We start from the raw sequence: 24,216 nt of genomic DNA, 5'->3' as shown, positions 1-24,216 counted from the left end.
AAAAAACAGGTCCGCACAAATCAGCTGAACTGAAACACTCCCCACCACTCATCCGACTCCCTCAACATATGCAACGGAAGTATCCGTCGTTGATTAATCGTGAAAGAAATTGCAATCATTTTAGCATTTTTTGTTGCTGTTGAACCACCGGCAACGGTTAATGTGCACTCGAGCCGAGCCGCGAGCGTGTTGGGCTGGGTTAAGTAATGCGTGGCGAGAAAATCAAGGGCCCCGTTTAGAGCGGCCACGGCCCAACAATGACCATCGGTGGGTGGTGTGGTGGATGATGGTAGGTAATGCCGTCTTTATGCATCGTTTTTTTTTCGTGTCACGTTACGTCACACGACGCCGGAGGAAGTTGGCGTTCTGCGCGAATGAGTTATGCGCACCCCGTGCTTTCCCCCTTTTTTATGGCGGAGAAGTAAACATACTTTTGTCGTTCGTTGAACGTTTCCGAATGCGCACGCCTCTTCTCGGCGGGGTCCTTCATACCCTCCACCGGTGGTGGACGTTCGGAGAGCGTCGATTAAGAAAATGTGATTTATTTAACTGTTCCGCCGCTTTTCGAATGGCAGATGGTTTGGTGGCGCTTCTTTATGCTATGTGACGAAGAAGAAAGTGTGGTTCTTCAAAAGCGCTGCAATAAAACTGAAGAATGATGAGAATGGATTTCCAGTGTGGGAGACATCAATTCATAAAAGTTGCTTATGGTATCTTTCGTTCGTTTGTCGTATTTTTATTATCTGGCAACTACAACAGCCTGGCCTGCAACGAAGACATTGTTAATCTCTGTGTTCCTTACCCCTGGTCGCGCCAGTTTAGAGAATCGAACCCAGACCAGCAGCTGTCTGACAACGACGAGGATTTATCAAATGGTTTATTACTATTCGAAAGGACCGAACCGCATTAAGGACCAGCTTAAAGTTTTGCACTCATCCTGATGGCACCGCCACGGTTCGAACTTGCGTTCTTAGCATAGAAACCGATTGATCAGCGCAGCGATCTACGAACGAACCCATTTGTCACATATTTAACCGCAAACGGCGACCGTTTTAAATGCAAAAAAAACACACGAGGAATCGGAAGACCGCAGAAAAAGTGACTTCAATCGATTAGCATTCGAACCGACGACCAAAACGCCCAATTATGGGAAAGTCAAAAAAGGGAAAACCACCGATCGGTGGGGGTGATGCTAATCATCCGGCGATCGGAAAGTCCGTCACATCGCAACGCGCACACGGCGCGGCTGGCGTGGCGTGGCAAGAATGATGGTGCGAAGCAGCACAACCGGGGTATGCAAATGTTCGGTTTGGCAAGCGCAACAACCGAAAGGTGAGAGCCCCGCTCACTGCACTGCCTAATGAGCCATCGTTGGAGCCGGAGCCGCGGGCGAGTGGAACGTGTACCGTACGTGGCGCAGCATAAACATGCCGTACGCTTCGGTACGCATGATTGCCGATGATGGGTGCGCAGTAGTGTGTGATTGGCGCGCGTGGGCCCCACAGCATAAACTGTGAAAGTTTTCGAATTCGAACCTTCAAAGTGTAGCGCACAGGATCGATCCGGAGTTTGGCGCGTGGGGGTTTAATGACAGTTCGCGCGGCTCCACTTTTCGCCCTTCGCCCGAAGGGGGGCGTGTGTGCATTCTTGAAGGTTCTCATCGGTTTCTCATCGGTCACTGGCGGCCATTGACCACGCGGTCGTGTAGGTGGCCGGTGCTTGTTTGTGTAAAGCCTGCCTTTTCCTGAATGTCGACTGTCGGGGCGACATTTGCAAAAGTCAACGGCCGTTGATGCGGTTGGCCGCACCGCCGGTTGGCGGTCGGTTTGTAGAATTTATTTATCAATAATTTCGTGTGCTTGCCGCCGTTTGTTGTGGCCAGTGGAAATAATTATTTTTTGCTGCACCGTGCGCCCCGTTTCCTTTGTGGCATGGGTGACGCGGTCGCCAAGAGAGAGGTGCATCTTCTTCGACCCGTAATTAAATTCGTATATCTTCGAACGCCGAGGAGACAGCTTCGAACACTATTCCAGAACGTTCGCCAGGGCGTGTCCCTAATCCGCAAATGATCATCCAGCGTGATTCGGGGCCGGCACAGGAGAAGGAAAGAAAGTAATAAAACTTTTCCATCCGATGGGCCGTAAAAAAGCAAAATTAATTATCGCGCGTCGCAAGAAAGAGTAAGGCCCCGAAAGAGTTAAAGATGGGACGGGATCAACATGTGCGCTTGGTCCGAGTTTGGGCGAGTGTGGGATTCTCTTAGGATACGGCATTAAAGAGAGTTGATGGCCAAATTTTCTGATTAGTTTAACACCCATCTCCCGTCGTCGTGGCATGTGTATTTTATAGGCCATAGTGCCTGCCTGAGATGAGATGCTGTTAAGATTCTTGCTGCGAGTTCCTAAAACAAACAGCGTGTGGTGGTGGTGTGTCGCTATTTCGTCATTTATAAACACGGTGCTTCTTCTTCCACGCCGCTTCGAGCATTGGGCCGAGGCATCGTTTCTGGCCAGAAAAGAAATTTATGTCGCTTTTTCGGTGCCCGATCGAAGGCCGATGCTCGGCTGTGCTCTCGTTTTCTGTCCGCCGTTCACTGCCTTAAGGTCGTCCGTTAGTGCATCTTGGACGAGCGACGTGCGTAAAACCGTGCGTAGCCAACCTCCTTCTGCCAGAGGTCCCGAGACAGATGGGAGAGCCAGTGACGAAAGAAGCGGCCCTCGCTCACCACATCTCGTAATGCTGCAATCGAGGGAGCATTAATTTCGAGAAAATGTGAAAACGATCCCCGGTTTTTTCACCGATGCTGCTCTAGATTGGGGAAGAAAATTAGGTCCCACCGTTTCGCAAGAGGAAAACGGATTTGTTTGGGTTGTGTATCCGGGGTTTTTTGATGCCCAAAATCAAATCAATGGCTGTGTGGCCATCAATATTGAGAAGAGCTTAGTTAAGGTTCCTTTCCCAGAAAGACACTGAAAATAGTCAAAACTCGTACAGCGGTCCCGAAGTCCTTGTTCCTTGGTTTCTGTGGTCTATCGGCGCCCAGTTCGTGGCGCCTGCTGTCCCCCGGGGGCGAAAGTGACAAACTCCGTCACGATGCTGTCGTTCACAGCGACAAAACCAACTAATTGATTTCGCTGTCGGTTTTTTTTCGTCGTTTTTTCAACGCACACGTGCGCGTCTGTTTATGTGCGCGCAGCCACCACCGATAGAGGCCAGCGTCAGAGCCGTTTGTTGTTTATGTTGCGCCTTTATGAGATCGTCAGGTTTTCATGCTTTCTTCATTTTTTTTTCTTCTCTGCCTTCCTTCACAGTCGAAACCTGTCAACCGGCTGATACCGCCCAACATCCATACGACGCTTCAGCGGCACCTGAAAAACTCGACCAAGGCACCCTACATACCGCAGTAAGTATCGCCGCCACCGAAGAGGAGCCGTGCATAAATCCGGTGTCCCATTTCGTTTGCCTCTGCCGCCTGTCTCTCTTTCTCTTTCGGTCGACAAAATGTATCCGCTGACCGGTCTGCTGGTGATTAAGCTAAGAAAAAGTTAAGCTTGCCCTCTCGATGGTCGGCCGGCTGCGTCTGAATGAACGCCTACGCAAGCAAAAATATTTGGTCGTCAAAAGAAAAGAACGGCGGAAAGAAACGAAAACATGCCCGACCCATAAGGCGCATAACGGCGACGGGGGAGAGATCATCGTGTGCGCGCCCAGCGCGGTCCGCAAGTGTAACCGCACTTGAACTGGCACCGGCGTTGACCGACCTTCTGCAAGTGAGATGGGTTCAACCGAGATATCCTTTGGGCCCGGGCCACGGCCAGAGATACGACAAAGTCGGGCAAAAGTAAAACATCCACAATCACTTCTCTCCCAGACCCCTGGGGTCCGTGGGTGATGATGGGCAGACGTAGATGGGCCAGCGCCACCAAAAGACCATTCAGAGAGCGCGAGAAGCAGTAGAGAACACCACGAACACACGGCGCAATGGCGAAGATGCCGAGCCGCCGTCGTGTTGTTGTCGTAGGCGGCGCAACCCAAAGACCGGTTCCTTTGCCCTGCTCCGCCGGACTTCTGGCACCCGAAACACCCCTTCCCCGCGGCACGGTATGTCGCCGTCGTCGTCGAGAGTCATGTTTTTTCTACACTCGAGGCGCCATTTGAATCGGACTTTTGCTTCTCCGATTCCTTCTGTCGTCTTTTAATTATTTTGGTCAACCGGCCGGTTGAAAGCTGAATGCAAATAAGCCGCCTTCTGTGTCGTCTCGTCTTCATTACACGCGGTGCCTAGAAGCATTCCTTCCCGGTGACACGGGGATGAAAAGAGACTCAAAAATCCTTCGCAAACGGCACGGGAAAATTGAAGATGGCATCTCTTCCGACGGCAGGCGAGACACAATTCGATGGCCGGCATTTGACATATATTGCGTTCACGAGCCTGCGAAATGTTGGTAGCGATCGCGATCGCGGTAATCGTCGTTAGGTAGTAAACTTTTGTTGTTTGTTTCCCAACCAGATGGCGGTGGATCAGCTAGAGATCAGAAGATTCGCATTGTCACTTTTAACTGAATTATTTACCGTCACCAGGCACCTATCGCATATTGTAAGCAGCGTCATGTTAGTGTCGCTCAATTGAGGGTGACCGATCGACCCATTCCACAAGCGATCATAAAACTTTCCCTTATTTTTTACTGCTGCAACCGTAACGATGTTGTTCTTCTGCCGATGAAAACGAAGGGGGCACCCGGGCGATGTTTAGAAGAAGTGGGAAAATTTCAATGACTCAACAAAGGACGGTAATGGCCGTGTCAGCTTTCGATCCGAATTAAGTCTCATCAACGGCCATCGCGCGCACCGACGCTTTCCTCTTTTTCTCACCATGTCAAGTCCCGGGATTTTATCACTCCTTTAGGGTGTACGTATGTGTGCGCTCTCTCGTGCCCAAGAGACACGGCCGTGCAGGAGGTATCGCCACCGGAACTGGTCGCGGTAAAGATCAACGTTGTTTACTTTCAACCAAGTGACAAACGACATCGGCTTCGAAACTGCTTAAACACTGCCAAGAAGACAGTCCGTTGGTGCGTTTCATTGCTTTGCTCGCTCGCGGTTGTTGGTTGCTTGGCTTGGCACCATCAACACACGCGGTGGGCGTTGCAGGGACGGTCAAGAACCACCCAGCAGCAGCAGGTACGGCACACGAAATGCACCAAGTTTTCGTTCATTAAACGCCGCAACTACACGCCCGGATGCTTGATTCGCGTTCGGATGACTTTTATTTTGTGAATGGAAACTCTATCTTGCAGGTGCACTGCCGTGCCATTTTGGCACGATTTCACGATGCACCCTCTCGCCGGCCCGTTTCGAGCAACGTAATTTGGCAAATTGCTTTTCCGTGCCCCCCACCGACCGGCTTCCATCCCTCCTGCGGTGCGGTGCCCCGAACCTTGACGTGATCTAACCCCCCCTCATCTGTCTCGTTCTAGATTCCACTTCCCGAATGGCAAACCACCGGCAACGATTACGACGGAAACGACGATGCAACGGTTGGAGCAGGTTTTCGACAGTCTGCCAAGCTACGAGTGCAGTCGAGAGAAGTTCCACATGATCGTCACCATGTGCCAGGTGCCCCTGTACTGGCGCTTGCCACTGTTCATGTGCACCCAGCTAACGCCGAACGGTGCCGTTGATGGGGATAAATTCCTGCAATTTTGGCGACAGTGAGTGCACTTGGGATGCCCTGTGAAAGGTGGCCGATTAATTGTTCGAATTTCGGTTTTGTATTCTTTTTGCACAGGATGACATCATCCTGCCACGATGCGGCTTCGCGCTTCGTTTACATAATGTCGCGGGGTGATCGCACGCGACCGTACATCCTGCCGGAAGACTTTGCCCCGCTCATACAGGACGTGGTCGATACGCACCCGGGGCTGGCGTTCCTGAAGGAGGCAGCCGAGTTCCATTCGCGGTACGTGCACACGGTAATAGCGCGGATCTATTACAGCGTCAATCGCAGCTGGACCGGCAAGATCACCACGGCGGAGCTGCGCAAATCGAACCTGCTCGACGTGATCCAGCTGTTGGAGGAGGAGGAGGACATCAATCAGATCATGGCGTACTTCAGCTACGAGCACTTCTACGTGATTTACTGCAAATTTTGGGAGCTGGACCGTGACCATGATCTGTACATCGATCAGCAGGATCTGGCCAGACACAACGATCACGGTACGAACGATCGTTCGCCCGATCCATGGCTCCCTCCCGCACTCTACTTAATTTCGATTTGTTATATCGAACCTTCCAGCACTATCGTCGCGCATGATTGAACGTATCTTCTCCGGCTGCGTAACGCGAAGTCCACGGCGTGGCAACAACAACCCGATGATCCAGGGTCCGAACGGGCCAAAGATGTCGTACACCGATTTCGTGTGGTTCCTGCTGGCGGAGGAAGACAAATCGCATCCGACGGCCATCGAGTACTGGTTCCGCTGCATGGACGTTGACGGCGATGGCGCTCTGTCCATGTACGAGCTGGAGTACTTCTACGAGGAGCAACAGCACCGCATGGAGTCCCTCGGCATCGAAACGCTTCCATTCGAGGACTGCCTTTGTCAGGTTGTGGATGTCGCCCCCGTAGGTGGAACTGGATGGAAATATGTTTAACGACCTGTACCTATTGCCCACAGATGTTGGATATGCTCAAGCCGGCCACGCCTGGCTGTGTAACGTTGGCCGATCTAAAGCGGTGCAAGATGACGCCCATCTTCTTCGATACCTTCTTCAATCTGGAGAAATATATGGAGCACGAGCAGCGTGATCCATTTGCCCAGCGTGAAAATGATGATGTAAGCCCGAAGGAGCTGGCGATCAAATCAGGGCATAATGATTTCGATTTCCGTTCGTTTTAGCTATCCGATTGGGATCGTTATGCCGCGCAGGAGTATGAACTACTGGTGGCCGAGGAGGGAGGAGACACGCAAGGGTAAATAGTGCACATATTCGTACGCACCGTAGTCTTTCTGGTCTTTTTCTTCTTTCATATTCTATTGCTTTTCGTTGACCAGCATTCTATTACTGTCCGTTTGGTCCTGTTTCTCTCCTTCTCTCTTTCGCCATCTGTCTTTCGCAATCTGTTTCTCTGTTTTTATGTTCCCACTTCTCTCAAGCTCCTTTGCTGTCTCTTTCTCCTTATGCTTTTCTGGGACAATGAAAGTTCTTCCCTTTTCAATTTCGAATCCTCACTTTCAGTAGAATGTCTTCCCACTGTTGGCATTGGTCCCAGTTCCGCTATGTTGCTGTTTCTATTCGCTGCCTCTGTTTCGCTTACTTTTCTCCAGCACGCGAAATTCCTGCATCGAAGGAATTCTTGTTGCATATTTTTACTTCACAATTCGATCGTAATTTCTAATCGAATCGAATGCACGGGCAACGTGTTATGTGAAAATGGTAGTGCATATTGCAGTAAATGTGCGATTTACATCGAATCGATCACTGGTAGTGCACCAATGGAGTTGGCAGGGTTTTCAAATCTAGAAGCATCTTACTTTTCATATGCAATAATGGGGATCCGTCCACAGGCCTTTCACACGATCATTTGTTAGTTGATCGACAGTTCTTTTGCTTCGGGACAAGTATTTATTTGAACCCGTTTGCTTTTGCTTTACCTTTCCTGTCTCACTTCCTGTCTCTTCAACACTCGGTTCCTACTAATGACTCAAGTTTTCTTACACAACCGCCATATTCCACAACTCTGTACTATGCTATACTTTTCAATGTCCTTACTAAGTAAAATGTACTACAAGTAGTTTGAAGCTGTAATGTTACATATCTTATATGGTTTCTTTATCAAACTTTTCGTTTGTCGTTTTGTGTTTGTTGTTTTCTTTTACTTTCTCTCTCTCTCTCTCTTTTCTTCTACACCTTTCACGACCAAAACCATCTCTTCACACTTACACACCACTGTTTTACACCGACATGCAAACCCACAAACGAAACACCTTCGTCCAAATATAATACACACTGGTATGATTTTCGTTCTTTTTCGTATACACTTTTCCGTTTACGGTGAAGGGAGGAAGAGACCCGATAGAGAGATAGGTGATGATGAGTTTGAACAGCAATGTTGTTAAAATTGCGCACTACTTAGGGGTAAGAATCAATAGATCAATGGCTCGCCAAAATCGGCCAAACAAAAACCTACCTTTATCCAAACATCACACTCACAATTCGAGCTCGCTCTGTGTATCACAAATTTGCTAATCAAAGTGTAAAGTTCATCATTATTGCAACCAAGTTACTTGAGCTTGCACATGATCCTTAAACTCATGCCATCTACTGGCGCAAACCATTGGTCGCAACTAAGCCACAGTAACACAATCAGCGCTAAGCGCATTACTCAACGTCATTCGGTTGCATTCGTTGCGCAAACAGCATAACAAAATGGGCAACAGGGCAGCTAAAATTGACCATCTTATGTCTTGTATTCTCTGCCTGCGCTCAACTGCCATTCACGGGTTGCTTGTTGCAGTGTTCTTTCAAATTTATTTGGTATTTTGGTGCCGCATCGTTGTTCTAGAAAAGGGTCTGCTGTTTTTAGCGTCCTCTACAGTAGTCGTACCGTATCGTTGTGTCGAACACGTGTGTCATGTTCCATTGCCTTGTGGAATACTGTTGCGTCCTCTCCGTTGAGCTGTGTCCGTGGAGTTGTTTTAGGTTTTCGAGAAACTGCAAACTGTGATGCTTCCAAGTTTGTGACCCTTCATCCGGCACTGATTAGAATAGTTCGTGGTTAGCTGACGATTGGGACTCCAGGGATGCTTTTATTTGCTCGTGACCGTCTACTCCGCCCAATACTACCACCCCTTAGCTGTGTGCGTATACTTGTATGTTGTGCGTGCCTGATGAAATGCCGTGTGCTTGCTGGTGTATGTAACCTCCAAACCGAGTGAATAGTGATTTTCTTTTTTTCTTTTTCTCTAAATTCCATTATCCCCGAAAAATCATCTACTAACCAAATATTGTCATACAAAAAAATATGTGCGAAACCACACACATCTGTACCTATTATCGTCGTCGACCGAAATGATGCCGAAACCACCATACCATACACTCACGAAATAATAATAAAAAAATAAACTTCCGTATTTCTACTTCTTACTAAAAACTTCGCGCAAAATGGAAATTGATCATAACGATTTCGAACGAATAATGAAATATGTGTCCCCGGAATCTGGGTTACCTCAGTCGATGCTTCGTCTTTGGCCAGCCATGGCTACCGACCGTGATGGAAACGGCCAGAAATCGGCTCCCAGTACCACCTTTGCATTCTGGTGCTACCGGCTCATCCACCGGGCGCGGTACGTCGTCCAGTGTCAGTAGTACCGTGCATTGCACATCTCTGTCGACCACGACCGTGCACCATTCGCGCTCAGCATCACGCGCAGGCTTTGCCAAAGGCACCAACTCTGCCACCGGTACTAACAGCGGCCCCAAAGCCAGCACCAGCGCTCGCAATACGCAGACACCAGAGCATACCGTGGCTGACGGTGGTGCTGCTGCTGCTCCTGCACCAGAAGCGTCGACGCATTCGAGCCGCAAAATGATGGCACTCGACAGTGATCTTAATTCCTTTTATAGCGCATTTCTGGTGTAAGTAACTAACCGTCCAGCACAATTCTCACCTTCTTACCTTGTTTAGTTTTACTCTCTCAATCTCTCTCACTCTCTCTATCTCTCTCTCTATGTTTTTATATCTCTCTATTTTCTACCTCCCTCTTTCATGTCCTTTTTATTTCCGGTTTTTTTATCTGCCATCTGAGAGCGTTTTTGCAACCCCCGGTGGGATTGCCACCAACATATGTGTTTTATTTATCACTTAGGACGAGTATCGTTTCGATTAGTTTAACTATTTATGAATTGACAGTTTGTACTCTTTTAACCCTTGTGTTCCGATATATCCTGCACTGTGTATAACCCGATCATTTCAAGAGTTTACAACTGACGCAATTCTAGTCTTTGGTTTCTTCCTACTTCGCTGAGCCTGCAGAGGAATATTATCCCGTTTTGTTGTTTGTGTATGTACGTTTGGTTGCGTTGCTCTGCAGGGCTGTTCTGATTTATGTTTGGTTCCCGTTTCCCCACTGTACAGTTGATATGTTCTTTTCTTATGCATCAATGATTTTTGAAGAGGGTTAAGCTTTTGTTCTCTGTATATTATTGCACCATACGCGAACGGCGCTCTCTTCCTTACGATCTTGTTTCGTTGACAATAATTATACCTATGTTTTCCATCCGTTTGTCGTTGTTTGCTATTCCTTCTGTGTCCCTCTTGGCACAAATTTCTTCTTTATGTGTGCGTGTCTCTGTGCGCTGTCGAATGCGACGGATGCGGGAACGACAGCCAAGAGAAACATCATTGGACATCGGAGTAACTAAATTGTGTAAAAGTTGATAAACGAGAAAGTACAGCTTTTCACGGTTGCAACGAACGTTCCAAAATTAAACAGCGCCACAAAAGGACCTTGGTGCAGAACTGTACGGTATCGCGTTGTAATGATTGGTTTGGCCGAAAAAAGGAAAAAAACTATTTCTGGCGAGGGTTAGGTACCTTGTTTTGTTGTCACCGATCGGTTCGCATTGGGCCGTCTCAGTGTTGTGCAGTACTACGTCTAGTTTTTGTATCTATGTCTATTTTTTCTGTCATGATCACTTTTCTACCACATGCCTAATGTGTTTTGTGTTATGTTACCTGTGTCTCTCGGGTGGTTTTCGCGTCTTTCAATATCAATCTCAGTTTGAACGGATTCCTATTAATTATATACCACCTTATTGCGGCGAACGCAAATACATAAGTTTTCGTTGTCACTAAGAGAGAACTCAGGCTGCTGCTGTTTTTACCTGACGAATGAAAGAGCTGATGAAGAAATTTATCTATTCACTTCTTTTGAAGTTTGGTTTTTAGGTGTGAATCGTGCGTGCGTGCGTGTGTTTGTGTCAAAATTGATATTCTTATCGCTAATCGAATTGAAAAGCTGATAAAGGTTCCTCATCAGCGAAAACGATGATAAATGGCTATTGGGGAGGGAATAATTGGCAAGACTATAAACTTGGTTTGTACAAAACGACTTAAACAAATCTCTTCCTGTATTTGTATTTTATGAAGAAAGTGTTTTTACTGTCTGTTCTATATCGTGTATCTTTCTCATGGTCTCACACTGGTGTTTTAGAGTTTACGTTGATTTTTGTGTTTTGGTTTCAATTTAAATATTTTGTTCCATTTTTTTCCACATTTTAGCCTCACTTATTCCACTGTGGTGTACAATAAGTATTTAAGAAGGATTACGTATATTCTCCGATTACGATAGCGTTATGATTAATTATAATCTTTTGTATAGTATAGATAGCGATTGCTTTCTCATACACACTAGTACAATTCAGCTTTGCTTGCTTGTCATAATTGTAGCGTTAAAGCTGTTTATGCTTTTCTGTGAAATCATTAACTATACAATGCAAACGATGTTTGTAACTTTTTGATGAAAAAAGCAATAGATTACAAGCGCGTTTTCATTGCTGTCCATGTCACATAGTAATAGTGGCACATGTTTGTGCTTTAAATATATATATGTATAGATTCGGTCACTTAGACACGCTACAGCTTTCCATTCTGGTATTTGATAATTCCAAACCATCCGCATGCCACGGCTTCTATTTGAGGCTTAAGAAATCAGATAACTTTGGCGTAACGATCGATATTTACTAAGAAATCACACATTTCGCATATAATCCTTCGAATATGCTATCCACCAACACGGCGCGCATAATTAGCTATCGATGTACTAATTCGTTTCATCTCTTTTTCTTTTCTTTCTCTCTCTTCCTCTAAACATCCTTCTAAAACGTAAATCGTACTTTGATTTGGTCCGATGTATGTGTCGTGCTCTTCCACGCGTGATTGTGTGTGTTGATGGTGTTGTTATATGGATATGATAATTTATAAAAATAAATAAAATAATCGCGCCTCTAACAACCAATACCACGTGCCGCACAATGCAATCGCACAACATGAATGCACACGAACCAATCGACACAACCACTACCCAACAACGCAACCATCCTCAACGCGAATCCGGATCCGTGGGTCCGCATCCTGCTCTGGGCTCTCTCGCTCTGGTTGCTGGATGGTATCGAAAGCAGTTCTTATGATGAAGACGACGACTACGAGCCTAACATTGATATTCTCGAGTCACAGTTAGACGATTGCATACTAAACGAGTGGTGAGATACGGTGAAGATAGAGTCGGAAGAAGACTTCGAGACGGCCGAACGGGCCATCCAGGAGCAACTGGATCGACTCTAGCTATCAAGCACTACATCACTACAGATAGACGTGCGACAGAAGGAACACGCCGCTGAGAGCACACTGCGCCAAAAAAACCAAATCGACGAACGCTTCATGCGTGCCATCATACCAAGCCACCGTGGGCAATATGTTTCGCGTGGAGTAGGACACTGGCCTGGGACAGCTAGACAGTCTGGATGGACAAGTGATGGAAGGAACTTGATTTAAGGGAATTGAACACACAGTCTGAGAGGATCAGAGAGCTCTCTAAGAGAAGGAGAGAGAAAGAATGAGAGGAAGGTCGCATGGGATGCTAGGTACACAACCAAACAACACTCTACTACAAAGTGGGCAAACATCTTCATAATAATAACCACAGCTACTGCTAGTGCTATTACTGCGATACTACTCCTATTACTACTGCTACTACCATGATTACCATTATACTTTTCAAACGCAGACACTGATTACATCTCGGTTCGAACGACTCTTGCGAACGCTAGTTACTCAGTGTCATGCGAGTGTGAGCATAATAGTCAATGTATCTCGATAGATGTGCAACAAACAAACAAAACGGAACACAACCCCAGTTGGCGATCGATGGCCGATCGCGCCTAGCTTTAATGTGCATGCAACTAAGAAAAACGGTGTATCATTATGTAACTCCTAGAAGGGGAAGAAATGTTTAAAGCCCCCGTAACAAAATACGCTAATTGGTTAATCGTCACAAGAAAACAGTTACCAATAACTCACAACCAACACGGATAAACCAAGCTTACAGCGATGCGTAACGCGCGTAACACATTTGTAGACCTTTGCCAAAACGTGCTTCACTCTCTACGCTCGTCGCAGATGTTCCTTGTTGTCTGTTGGCCGAAATTATACAAAATCTTACTCCCTATCATTCTGTACCTTTGGATTGTTCTTATAGGTGCCACGAGCAGCGAGCGTATCGTACCGGCAAACACAAGCACTACCAATTTCAGATGTTTGGTAGCGAAGAAATTGTGTAGGTTTTAAGAAAAAAGATAACAAACACGCAAAACTGCATCGTAGTGTAACGGGGTTTTCAGTTAGTATCGGTAGAGCGTTTAGCCAAAAAGGGAGAGGGCCAATTTTCGCAGCGAATTTAGTTTAGGCTTGTGCGACAAGATCTTACATTAGTGGTGATCGCTTATGGGATGCTGAGCTTTACCATATCGACACTTGTTGCAACATTCACATCGCTGTACACTGAGTGAAGCAATGGTAGAAAACGAAAACTATACGCCCGTTTGTCTTCTGCATGTTTACGAACATTTCCTAACCCATACAACCCTGCAGATGGGATTGAGAGCACACCATTCACTTCCTTTTATAAAGTTGTTTTTAATTAGCTTTACCATGGTGCCAAAACAATTGTCCTTGCATTATATTAGTATTGAGCTTCATATCCGTGTAACCGTTTTGCTCGGTGAAAACAGTGTAGAATAGTGCAACATTCTAAAAAGAGCTAGGGGGAAGTAGCGCAACAGATGTTAGATGTTACAGATTGTGACAAAGAGGTGCATATCCGTCCCTGATCCGTTGTACGAAAGGCCAACTCGCTGTGGGTTGGTATCGACGTGTAGCTCAACCGTGATTACCACTCGAAAGCTTACATTGACATGTTTCCCATGACTGTATACTCTATCATATCTGCTATGATCGCCTTCGGCCGTGTACATGATGATCGCCTGCTGTCGGGTATACGCTAGCGAGATTGACACCGTGCCACCAACATAAACACAACTCATCCAGCATCATCCATCAGCCATCGAACTTCGTTCAACGATCATCCACCGTATGCTGACGCGTTCTTATCAGTGTGACAACAGTCTCATTATCGTTTACATTCTAGCTTTCCTTCTGCCATTGTAGTGAAAAAGAGAGAGAAAATCAGCATTTCATTTGAACAAATTGGCACCGTAATACAAGATACGGGAAGTCCATGAACCAACTCAAAATTGTACTTGTAGCAAAACTAAACAAATGATTCACCATTTAGCTCCATCAATATTAGCTGTGCTTTCGTTTTGACTTGACCGTATCATGTCGAGTGCGCATAAGGTGGTGATCCTTCGTTGTTGAGCCTCAAGCATTTTCGTTACATACTGTCCATTTCATGTGGCGCCTACGCTTAAGATTGGACGGCTGACACTAAACAGATTGTTTGAATTGTTGTGTGCTTGCCTTTAGGAAAAACGATGACGACAGTGACGACAGCGACAGCGAAAAGATCAGCCTGAGGATTAGCTGGCGCGAACGATACTTACGAAAGCGACGCAATAAGAAGAAGCGCCGCTAGACGCTAGGTGTCTTCCATCGTTCCATCGATCCCTAGGCAACCGTTTCCCTCTGGCCCCAATGCCCTCTCCTACAGAATCCTTCCCCTCATGCTCCTAGCGACTGGTGTGTCCATTGTCATTGATCCTGGACTGTATACGGTAAAGGCACATTGCGAAGACTTTGTGATGTGTAAACTGTCCAACTGATTGTGTTTGATAAAGGCAATGCCGAAGTACTGTGACAACGGCACCGTTAGAAGGTAGAGTGCATGTGAAGTATGCGTACACTGTATGTAGAAGGATTAGTTTTATAATCAACTCAAACGGAATGCTAACACAAAACCAACAGAATATTGTAACTGAATGGATGAAAGGTACGGTGACGGTGTGAGAAACGAAACAACTTTTACCGGACTCTCTCAATATTTGTAAACTTATACTACGTAGACCGTCGAACAAAAGCGTCAAACTGTAACGTATTGTAACTGTTTCATTAAAACGTGGAAAGAGACTGAGAGCAACTGTAAACACAAGAAAAAAAAACAACAAAAGGAATTCATATGATAACGTTTTAGGGAATCAAAATAATGTGTAAGAATAAACATAAGCCAGGCGGATTGTGGGGGTCTCCTCGTGCATGTCGTCGAAATCGAGATGGACCTATGGAATCGTATGACCGAAGCGAAACCTAATGCATAAAGTAAAATAACCTTAGGCGACGACGTTTGCGCGAACGACATTTTGTCAGCTGAAATCGATCGAAAGCCGTGTTGTGCAGTTGATCGTAAAATGTAAAACACAACAAGTGAATCTTAAAGTAAGTGCTCCGCAATTTTGAAAATGGTGTATGATCTAAAATGTTGCTGGCGACCAGCAAATAGTGGATGTACAAGAAGCGCATATCTGTTACTATTTTAGTTGTACAATCGCCATCTAGTCCAGTTACTATTGTGCTACGGTTTTGCATGGACGCTGAATCCATCGACATGAATAGTTGTTTTTAAGAGGAGCAAAACGTAAATCATACAACCAAATGACCGCCATGTAGCTCGAATGGCAAGATGGTCAATCCTCGATGTGAACGGCAACCGTGGAAATATGCCAGCTTTCATTAGTAAAGTATTGATTAGAACAATTATGAATGTTTTATAACTGTATCCAAACGAATCTAAGTGTTTCTATCTCCTCACTGTAAGCAGTGGCGAATGCCATGGAAGGCGTTATTGATACAGGGGGAGATTTCTACGTTTCTCCGTTTTCTTTCGGAGGAATGTTTCACTGTTAAGTTTTATCTGCGTTGTCTAGCAGGAAGGCCGAAGACAGATACGATCCTGGCAGGGTTTCGATCTGTCACGCCCGAGCCCGCGCTGGCCATCATTAGGATTTAACCTTACTCTCTTCCCTTTCGCATAGTCTACATCATGAGCTTACTCACCATACCTTTTATCCTACCTATCTACCATTTACATAAGTTGATTGTTAAACTACAACTGTTTTCCTCCTATGAAGATCATCGGCACTAAATCAAAAGAATTTCGGTTTTCTGTTTTTAAACTCGGAAACTCAGAAAGAGCTGTCCTCTTCAATCGGAACAAACTATTAGCGGGCATAGTTTGTTTAACCGCTCCTTCAGAAATAGAGGTCCGTATAATCGCCGAAAAGATATGCGGCTTTCTGCTCTATGATTGCAGACAAAAAAATGACACCACTCATTATGATTCCAGAGAGAATGCTGGAAGCTTTAATATACTGACGATGATATGACTAAAACCAATTTGAAATAAATTTGACAAAAAAACTTAAATTGCAGAAGAATTATTCGTGTGTAACAAGTGTCAAAAACTGTATGAAAATAATAATTACGCAAACACAACACTTATTTAATCGCATGTAACGCCGATCGAAGAATAACCGAATTTCCTTTGAGCCGCCAACATACAAGTGCACAGTCATGATGCGTCAACGTTGGCTAGATAAGTTGAACATGAACCAAACAGCCAGGACGATTTCTCAGAAGCATGATGCAAAAAGAAGGACAAACTATGATAATAAGTGATCGGGAGGATTTTAGCTAGTGTAACGAAACGAGAAAAGGAGAGAAAGAAGAAGAAGCGAACGGATCAACGTTCCGTATTTTTTCCGCCTGGCTTCATTGTACCATGACGGCAAGCGTTAGCGTAGGATATTTTAGTTTATCATATTTATTTTGCGTTTGAAAAGAAACCAGCAATGGAGAGAGAGCCCCTAAAGGAACTACCATCTGCTAGGTACAGTGTGGTAGCAGCAGTAGTGGTAGGATGAATTGTTAAACCCAATCGATGGAGGTTCCTTTCACGAAAGTGTCAGCGAGTGGGAACCGAATGAAGTATAAAAGGATGTGGACAACTTTCGTCCATCGGTTTGGATAAGCTGTGTTTTTTTTAATGGAATGATTACCTAATTGTTTGTTTTTTATTTAGACATTTTGTTTGTTTAGTTGTTCGATTTTTCTTATTTATAACACGCGCCAACATCAGCGCAAATGCCAACCAATCAACAAACTTTTCTTTATACTTAAACAATAACTAGCTGTAGAGAGCGAAAGAGAAGGGTGAACGAAAAAGTGAAACAAGATATTTGACGGAGGAATAAAGTAAAACTGTCGCTGAAAAAGAATGAATTGAAATGTGAAGCAACTCTGGGAAGAAAGGATCATTGTAACAGAAATGAAGGAAAAAAATGAACCGGAAGTTAATGACCGGTCTGTGTAAAATTGGTCGATAAATTATTAATCGAAATGTATAAAACACTGAGTAAAAACCATTGGCGTGTGTTTGTGTTCCTCTGTTCGGTTTCAAGGAGTTCCATTGCACCGAAATGCCGAAGTGTGGAGTTGCAACTGAATGCCACTGTGGTCCAACGCACTCTTGGCGATTTCCCGAACCAGCAACTGCTGCGTCCTCGCCCATTCGGTGCCACGATCACCTTGGCAACCGTGTCAAATCCGAGCAATCAACGTCGTCGTCCGCTCGTAGCCCGATGGCTAAACTTGACTTTCCTAACGCTCGGCTTTCGTCCTTACGAACCATGGACGCTTGTCACTCGAGATGTTCGCTCGTTTCGTCCTGGCAGAGGCGGCTTAAGGGACTGCCAAACCGGCCGCGGTATGCTTAATCGATAAGGACACGAACCCAGCCGGAGCGGAACGGAACTCCTTGGGACGAGCCTCGCGGGATATAGGTGAATGCTTGATCGGAAATTCAAGGTTGCCAATATCATGGCCGACCGTACAGCGCAGTGGTTGGGTGGAACCGAAGCTCACTTTTCGCAACTTTCGGTTTCAGTTCCCGATCATCCTTTGCTGCGAGTGGTTCGAACGAACGTTTCCTTCCTTGGGTGCCTTGGGTACCATGGACAACTGTGGGTCCTAAACCATTCAAATAGCACCCGTGTGTCGCGTGTGAATTATGACCTAATTTTTGCGGTACTGCAGTACAGGGTGGGTAGCTCTGCAGGGGAGTGATACTGACTTCGGGCTACCTAGGATTTCGCAGTTGCAAAGTTCGTGGAGTGGCCGGTGGCCGCCGCTCCACAATGAATACATCAAAGTGGCTGCCCAAGCAGCACCAAGAAGTGATCAAACTGTTCGAGCAATCGCGCCAGCTGGAACGGGAACTCCGGATATTGGGCAAAAAGTTTGCCACCGATATTAACATCGATCTGCCGGACTACTATGTAAGTACTCGGCGGATCGCCAACAATCGCCAACAGCGGTCCACAGCTACTGTACTCGGACGGAGGAACCCATATGTTGAGTCCGCAAGCAGTAAGAATCGATCCAAACCTGCCATTAAATGTCGGAAAGGTGAATTTAGTATGCAGCAGCTCTGCAACCTTGATATTGAGCCATTATCCTCGGCTTTTATGATGATGGCAAACACGGGAAGGCGTGAAAATGTGCAAAGCGCAAGAGAAAAAAGAAATTCACGAACGACCTTTCGTGCCAAAGAGAACCCTTGGTAGTTCGCGTGCAAAGTACCGCCGGAACGCCTGAAAACGAATAGAAACTCGCGCAACCGTTAAATGGACAAATGCATCTTCTAAACGTTCTTTTCCGTCGCGAAGCTTGGCAACTGCTTGCAGTCATTTGTTGGCCAGGAATATAGTTCCGAAACCTGGGGTCGTGACGGGGCGGACTGCAAACTACATTCCTGTGGTGTATCCGCACATAACTCGCACATAACTATTAGTCCATTTATCACTGCGAAGAATGCGAAGAATGTTTTCCGTGTCAAATGATAGCATAGTTTGTCGTGCATCCTTATCCCTGTAGGGTAGGGATTCAATGGAAAATCGTGGCAAGAATAGCTTTAGTGAGCAACAAGGTGGCCGAAGTCAATAATGTACCAAAGGCCAAATGAACCAGTTTTTAAGTTCGTAGTTTTTAAATAAATCCAAGATGATTTTCACTTGTCAACCGCAACCATTGCATCATGAAATACTCTTATGTGTGCAAGTATCTCCCGAGTTCCAGAATATAGTTTTTCCATAGCCCAAAAGCTATTGACCCTTGTATAAATACACCAGACCTCGATTCGAGTCGTAAAACATGCTCTTGCCACATTGCCATCGATCGATGTCCCTGATACATCGTGAGCACATGGCCAAACTTTCACAAAACATCCTTGACCCAATGTCTCAACGACCAGCCGTAGTAAAATGGCCAAATAGCTACACTTTCAACGGCAAGAGACGGCGGAACAGGAAGACAGAGTGAGAGGCCTATGGGCATGGAATAGCGAAACAAAAGCAGTCGATGTTTTACCCATCGACTATCGACTATCAAATCCCGGGGGTTGCTCACCGGTCGGGGTCAGACCCCGAAGAAAGCGAACTCTGTGCCGTTCGGCCTCGAATGTCTCAATTCGACGAAGTTCAATGAAATAAATGCAGCCATCATCGGTGCCCATGATCGAATGGCACGAATACCGTAACGGCCAAAAGGGGTTCCCGTCGTTGCCGGGAAAGGGGCTCCAAAACGGCGCAGGTGCGGACGGACGACTGACTCCCGCAACGATCGGTTAGCCCACGTGGTGGACCCGCCAAATACTAGCGACCTAGCATTCGTCCTTGCGTTCGACTGAATCGTGTTCTCGGTTGTGTTACGCTTCTCGTTCTCGTCTGGACAAAACAAAATAAACTTCGGCCCAACAATGCTTCACCAGGAGTTCGAACGGTTGCTACAACAAAGTCGTGAAGCCTTCGAACGGTCGGCCCACGTGCAGACACGCCTGATACGGATGTCGGCCTCGTCGGCGGACAAGAACGTCGAGCGAAGCTTCTTTAAGATACTGCTCAACCGGAAGGCACACCTGATACGGCAGAACCTGCGGAAACGCAACTTTCAGCTGATTTTCATCATCAACAAAATGGTACTATGGTGTGGTTTTATCATCATTGCGAGGAACTAAGGATTATCGTGCTGCTCCCCAGATCAAACTAATGCTGGCGGCCACGTACAGCTCCGAGGTCGTGGTCGACGGAGCGCTGTTGCTGTGTACGTTGCACAACGAGAGCGTAATCCTGGCGCAAAAGACAACACAGGCCCGGACGCAAACCAATGCTCAGGTTTGCAGCAACTCTTTTCCTTCGCTCATGTCAGCCCCGAAGAAGATGGACGTCGGGATGATCCTGCAGATCATTACGAAGCAGCGGGCCGAGGAGTGCTGCAGTACGCTAATCAACTGCCTTCTGACCACGTGCAAGGGTGCGTTGGCGGTCACGCACGAGGACAACGAATCGGATACGTCGAGCGTGGAAATTCTGCGAGCCCTAACCACCAATCTACAAGGGCCCGACGGGCGCCACATCGATCCGATCCAGGAGGAGATGAATATTCGGCGAAAAACGAGTGTGAATATGATTTCTAGCGGTGATATTCACGCACGACCGAAAGGTACCCCGGGGAGGGAGGTTTTCGTGACGCCCATCATTCGACCGGAAGCTCGCGAACTCGACGAAACGGAACATAATGTAAGTGACGATGGTTGGTGTTGTTCGACGTCTACTGGGAATTTGTTTTCTCTTTCGCACCGGCCAGGATCCGGCGATAAACTTTTTCAACGAAATGGCCGCCGAAGCTGTAGCGTACAATTCGATCAATTATCTCGTCAACGAACCGGATGGGATGGACTTGTTGGAAAATCTGATTGCCGACGAGGAGATATTTGTTGCGAATGTGATCATGAAGGTGATCAAGTTCTGTCCGTCCGCATTCGATCGTGAGCTCAAAAAGTCGGAGCTCGTCAAGTGGGTCAACCGGGGCAGCCGCGGTCTTTGGACGCAGATTGGTGGAACGCTCGAGCATGTGGTGCTCTGGTGGAGCTCTTCTCCGCTCGCTTGCAGGCCGCCGGCCTGTGCGAAGTATCTACGGGAATGGCTATCGCTGCTGCAGCTGGACGAAGCTCCGGAGCCAATACTGTCGACACTGAAGGGATTGGGAGAAACGCTGACGGTCCACGTAACCAGCACGATCTGGGATAAGCAGTTCCGGTTGGCCGTCGTCGCGTCCAGTCTCCCGGTGGATTATCCGTTCGAGGAAAGCGAATTCTGTGGGAAAAGCACAACGGTAAGCACATCGTTTTCATGACTCTTTTGGAAACATTCTTCCTGATGATTCTCGTTGTTTTCAACAGATTGAAGGAACGGTGTGTGGCAAAGTGTGGAGTGAATTACTGTACCAGCTGGTGCAACTGTCCAATACTTGCGACATCGGAACGATCGCTAATGAGCTGCCTTTGGTCGAGCAAATCCCGGTGCTCCATCGGCTCGATCACTCCATCCATTCGATGCGCATCTGGGCGGCCAACAGGGCACGTTCCCTGTGCACCGACTGGAATATGATGATGTTTTTCAAGGTGGTCCACAACGACATCGGACTGTGTCTCGAGCAATTACACTACATTCGTGTGCCGGAGCTGGCAGCCGATGATCCACTCGAGGTGCAGGTGCAAGTTTGCGTGGCATTGCGAGCCAAGCTCGTGTCGGAGATTAAGGAAAACATCATCAAACTGAAAGCGACCTGCACGGAGTGCATCGACGTTCTAGCAGCCGTTTGTCGTACGACGAGCCTGGCCTCGCTGACGCTCTGCTTTCCCCATTTCAAACACTGGCAGACGGAGGTTTTACAGGAGCGTGCCAACGAGTACGTGGCTTACTTTTTCAACCAGATCTATCTGCCCGTCATTCAGGCCACGAAGGACATCGAGATCCTGAAGCTGACACTTAAGATCATCTGCGAAGCGTGGCTGGATCACATCTATATGAAGAAGACCCGGTTCAGTAGCTCCGGTGCTCTCAACCTGCTGAAGGACTTTGACGGCGTGGCGGAGTGGATAAACGCTTGTACCACGCTGGACGAACGATTACGGGACACGCTGTCCCATCACGAGGTGCTGCGAATGTGCGAAGGCGTGGGAAAGCTGTTACTACGAAAACCGGAGGAAACCATATCCATTCTGCCCAGTCCGTCGAAAGCGGGTAAAAAGAGTGATGGTAAGTAGTTTCACCATGATCGATACCCGAGAGCCGCAGGGTCAGTAATGTTGTCTACCTTCAGAAACTGCCGACGAAAAAGCGCCACTGCCACCGGAAATGTTTGTTCCGAATCAGAAACGCTGGTTGGAGCTGCGTGCTCGCGATCGCAAGGGGGTCAATCTGAACTGTCTCTGCCTGTGTGCCGGTATGGACGTTTACTAACCGCCTTGGGAGTGATGGGAACTACAAAATTGTCGGTAATTTCCGAGTTGTCAAGTTGATTGTGTACTACAATTGTAATATTTTAGTGAATTCTTTTAAGCTCTTTTAGTGGACAAGTGAACATTGAAGCGTAGCTCTCGTTCGTGAAAGATTTATTTATTCAATTATTCATGAAAACATTAAACTCGTTATATTTTCGATCGGAGGTACACAATAAAACAAAGATTTTTTAAAAGGTAATTAGAAAGTCGTTTCGTTTTAATTAGTTTAAAGAATAGTTATTTATTTGAGATTCAATGTATCGAACGTGTTTGAATATGCTGTCAGTGAGTAACAACTGACAGCGCCCATGATTCGAAAGATGCTGTCGGACTGTCGGAGTGATCCTGACGTTGTGTTTGTTTATGACATTCAGCCGGTCTGTCATCGCGCTACGTGGCCGTCGAAGGAAGAGATTGTCCGCGTTGTAAGCACCGATAAAATCATTTCTCGTGCGACAACAAACCGAAAGCATCCCGTGCGTTTTCCAGTTGCATTTACCGAATAGAAACACAGAAAATGTTCAAGTTTGTGCTTGCATCCGTCGTGCTGTGCGGCCTGGCCGTAACCTCTAGTGAAGCTAGCGCTTGTCTGAATCCAGATGTGAAAACCAACTTCTATTCCACCTCCGATGCGACCATCGTCAGCCAGATTGGCTTCGTCACCGAGTTCACGTTGAAGTGCTCGAACGCCGGTGCCGAGAAACTGCCGCTCTTTGCCGAGGTGCTGGGCAAGTTGGCGCCTGTTGTACGCATCGGGGACAACAAATACCAGGTAAACTAGCACGCACCGTGTCCCGCTTACGATGTTTCCATCGCACGCTAACAATCTGTTTCGCATTTGCATTTGCAGGTCAGCTGGAACGAAGAAATCAAAAAGGCCAGCAGTGGCAAGTACGAGATCCGGCTCTTTGATGAAGAATCGTTCGCCGCCGTTCGCAAAGCACAGCGTGCAGGCGAGGATACGAGCTCAGTGAAACCTTTGACCACCCTGGCAGTGCATTTCCCGGGTGCCTACAAGGGCCCGTGGATCAACTCGGAGATTTTGGCCACCGGTTTGGTTGGATTCGTTGCGTACGTGGCGTTCATGACACGATCGAAGCTGGTCGCGTAAGCTACTTGTGGTCGGTTTCAAAGCGTTCACCACCAATAGATCATCCGTAATTCCGGTTATTGCATTCATCGTACTTCGCTCGCACAAGAAACTCACTATCATAGAGCCGCAGATAAAACGTGTTACAATTGTTTGATTTTTGTTCGCAGTCACAGTTGGCTGCTTTCGTGAAGAATGTAGCAACATACAGTAGGCGAAACGCTTAATTCGAGAAGAAGAGAGCACACTGAGGCCACACAGAACGCATCCCGTTCTGACCAGACTGAATAATAAACGAGTTCGGTGTTTCGTTGCTCATGGCCACCGACGAAAAGTGTGAGAAAATAACGTAAAATAATTGAGCCTTTTGACAGTGGAAATATCACAACGCGCGCTGGAACGTTTCACCGAATTTCGGATGTCTTTCCATTCAAAGGATGTTGGGTAAGTATGTTGTTAGTCTTTATTTTGATCCATAACAGTGAAATGAGAAACATGGCACCGTTATCCGTCATATTGAACGCCCTAGTACCAAATCCATAAAGTTTTGTTTCGGGTGTTCCCTCTTCCTGCTTTCTGCTGTGTGACCATGCGTTTAGTACTGTTCACTGCGCTCTAAGTCATACTGACCGCCTTCACTTCTGTATTACATTACGGCCAAGTTAATGTGTAAGCCCAAACCAAAGTAAATGTTAAAATTGTTTTTCCAAAACT

The 24,216-nt window shown here is 46.7% G+C and overlaps 3 protein-coding genes across 3 annotated transcripts in view; all 3 read left to right on the top strand.

Moving 5' to 3' along the window:
- The window catches only part of LOC131211980 (uncharacterized), a 30,414-nt gene extending 12,995 nt beyond the window's left edge, over nucleotides 1-17,419 (top strand). The window contains exons 3-9 of the mRNA XM_058205681.1: nucleotides 3,312-3,403; nucleotides 5,478-5,711; nucleotides 5,789-6,216; nucleotides 6,296-6,606; nucleotides 6,678-6,836; nucleotides 6,900-6,973; nucleotides 14,546-17,419. Of these exons, the coding sequence (XP_058061664.1) occupies nucleotides 3,312-3,403; nucleotides 5,478-5,711; nucleotides 5,789-6,216; nucleotides 6,296-6,606; nucleotides 6,678-6,836; nucleotides 6,900-6,973; nucleotides 14,546-14,654 (1,407 nt within the window). The 3' untranslated portion in view covers nucleotides 14,655-17,419. The remainder of the gene's footprint in view (nucleotides 1-3,311; nucleotides 3,404-5,477; nucleotides 5,712-5,788; nucleotides 6,217-6,295; nucleotides 6,607-6,677; nucleotides 6,837-6,899; nucleotides 6,974-14,545) is intronic.
- Nucleotides 17,420-18,207: 788 nt separating this feature from the next.
- Nucleotides 18,208-22,371, top strand: LOC131211031 (uncharacterized). The gene is made up of 6 exons (XM_058204369.1): nucleotides 18,208-18,348; nucleotides 19,839-20,045; nucleotides 20,107-20,646; nucleotides 20,714-21,241; nucleotides 21,309-22,167; nucleotides 22,232-22,371. Exons 1-6 carry the CDS (start codon nucleotides 18,208-18,210, stop codon nucleotides 22,369-22,371), a joined length of 2,415 nt encoding a protein of 804 aa, XP_058060352.1.
- Nucleotides 22,372-22,812: 441 nt separating this feature from the next.
- On the top strand, nucleotides 22,813-23,873 carry LOC131211299 (translocon-associated protein subunit delta). Its single transcript, XM_058204717.1, has 2 exons — nucleotides 22,813-23,184; nucleotides 23,263-23,873. The coding sequence occupies exons 1-2, from the start codon at nucleotides 22,930-22,932 to the stop codon at nucleotides 23,521-23,523; spliced, it is 516 nt and encodes a 171-aa protein (XP_058060700.1). The 5' UTR covers nucleotides 22,813-22,929; the 3' UTR covers nucleotides 23,524-23,873.
- Nucleotides 23,874-24,216: the final 343 nt, after the last annotated feature.

This window comes from Anopheles bellator, chromosome 2 (genome assembly GCF_943735745.2).
Source record: "Anopheles bellator chromosome 2, idAnoBellAS_SP24_06.2, whole genome shotgun sequence".
Lineage (NCBI taxonomy): Eukaryota > Metazoa > Arthropoda > Insecta > Diptera > Culicidae > Anopheles > Anopheles bellator.
This window is presented reverse-complemented; position numbering and strand designations above follow the sequence as displayed.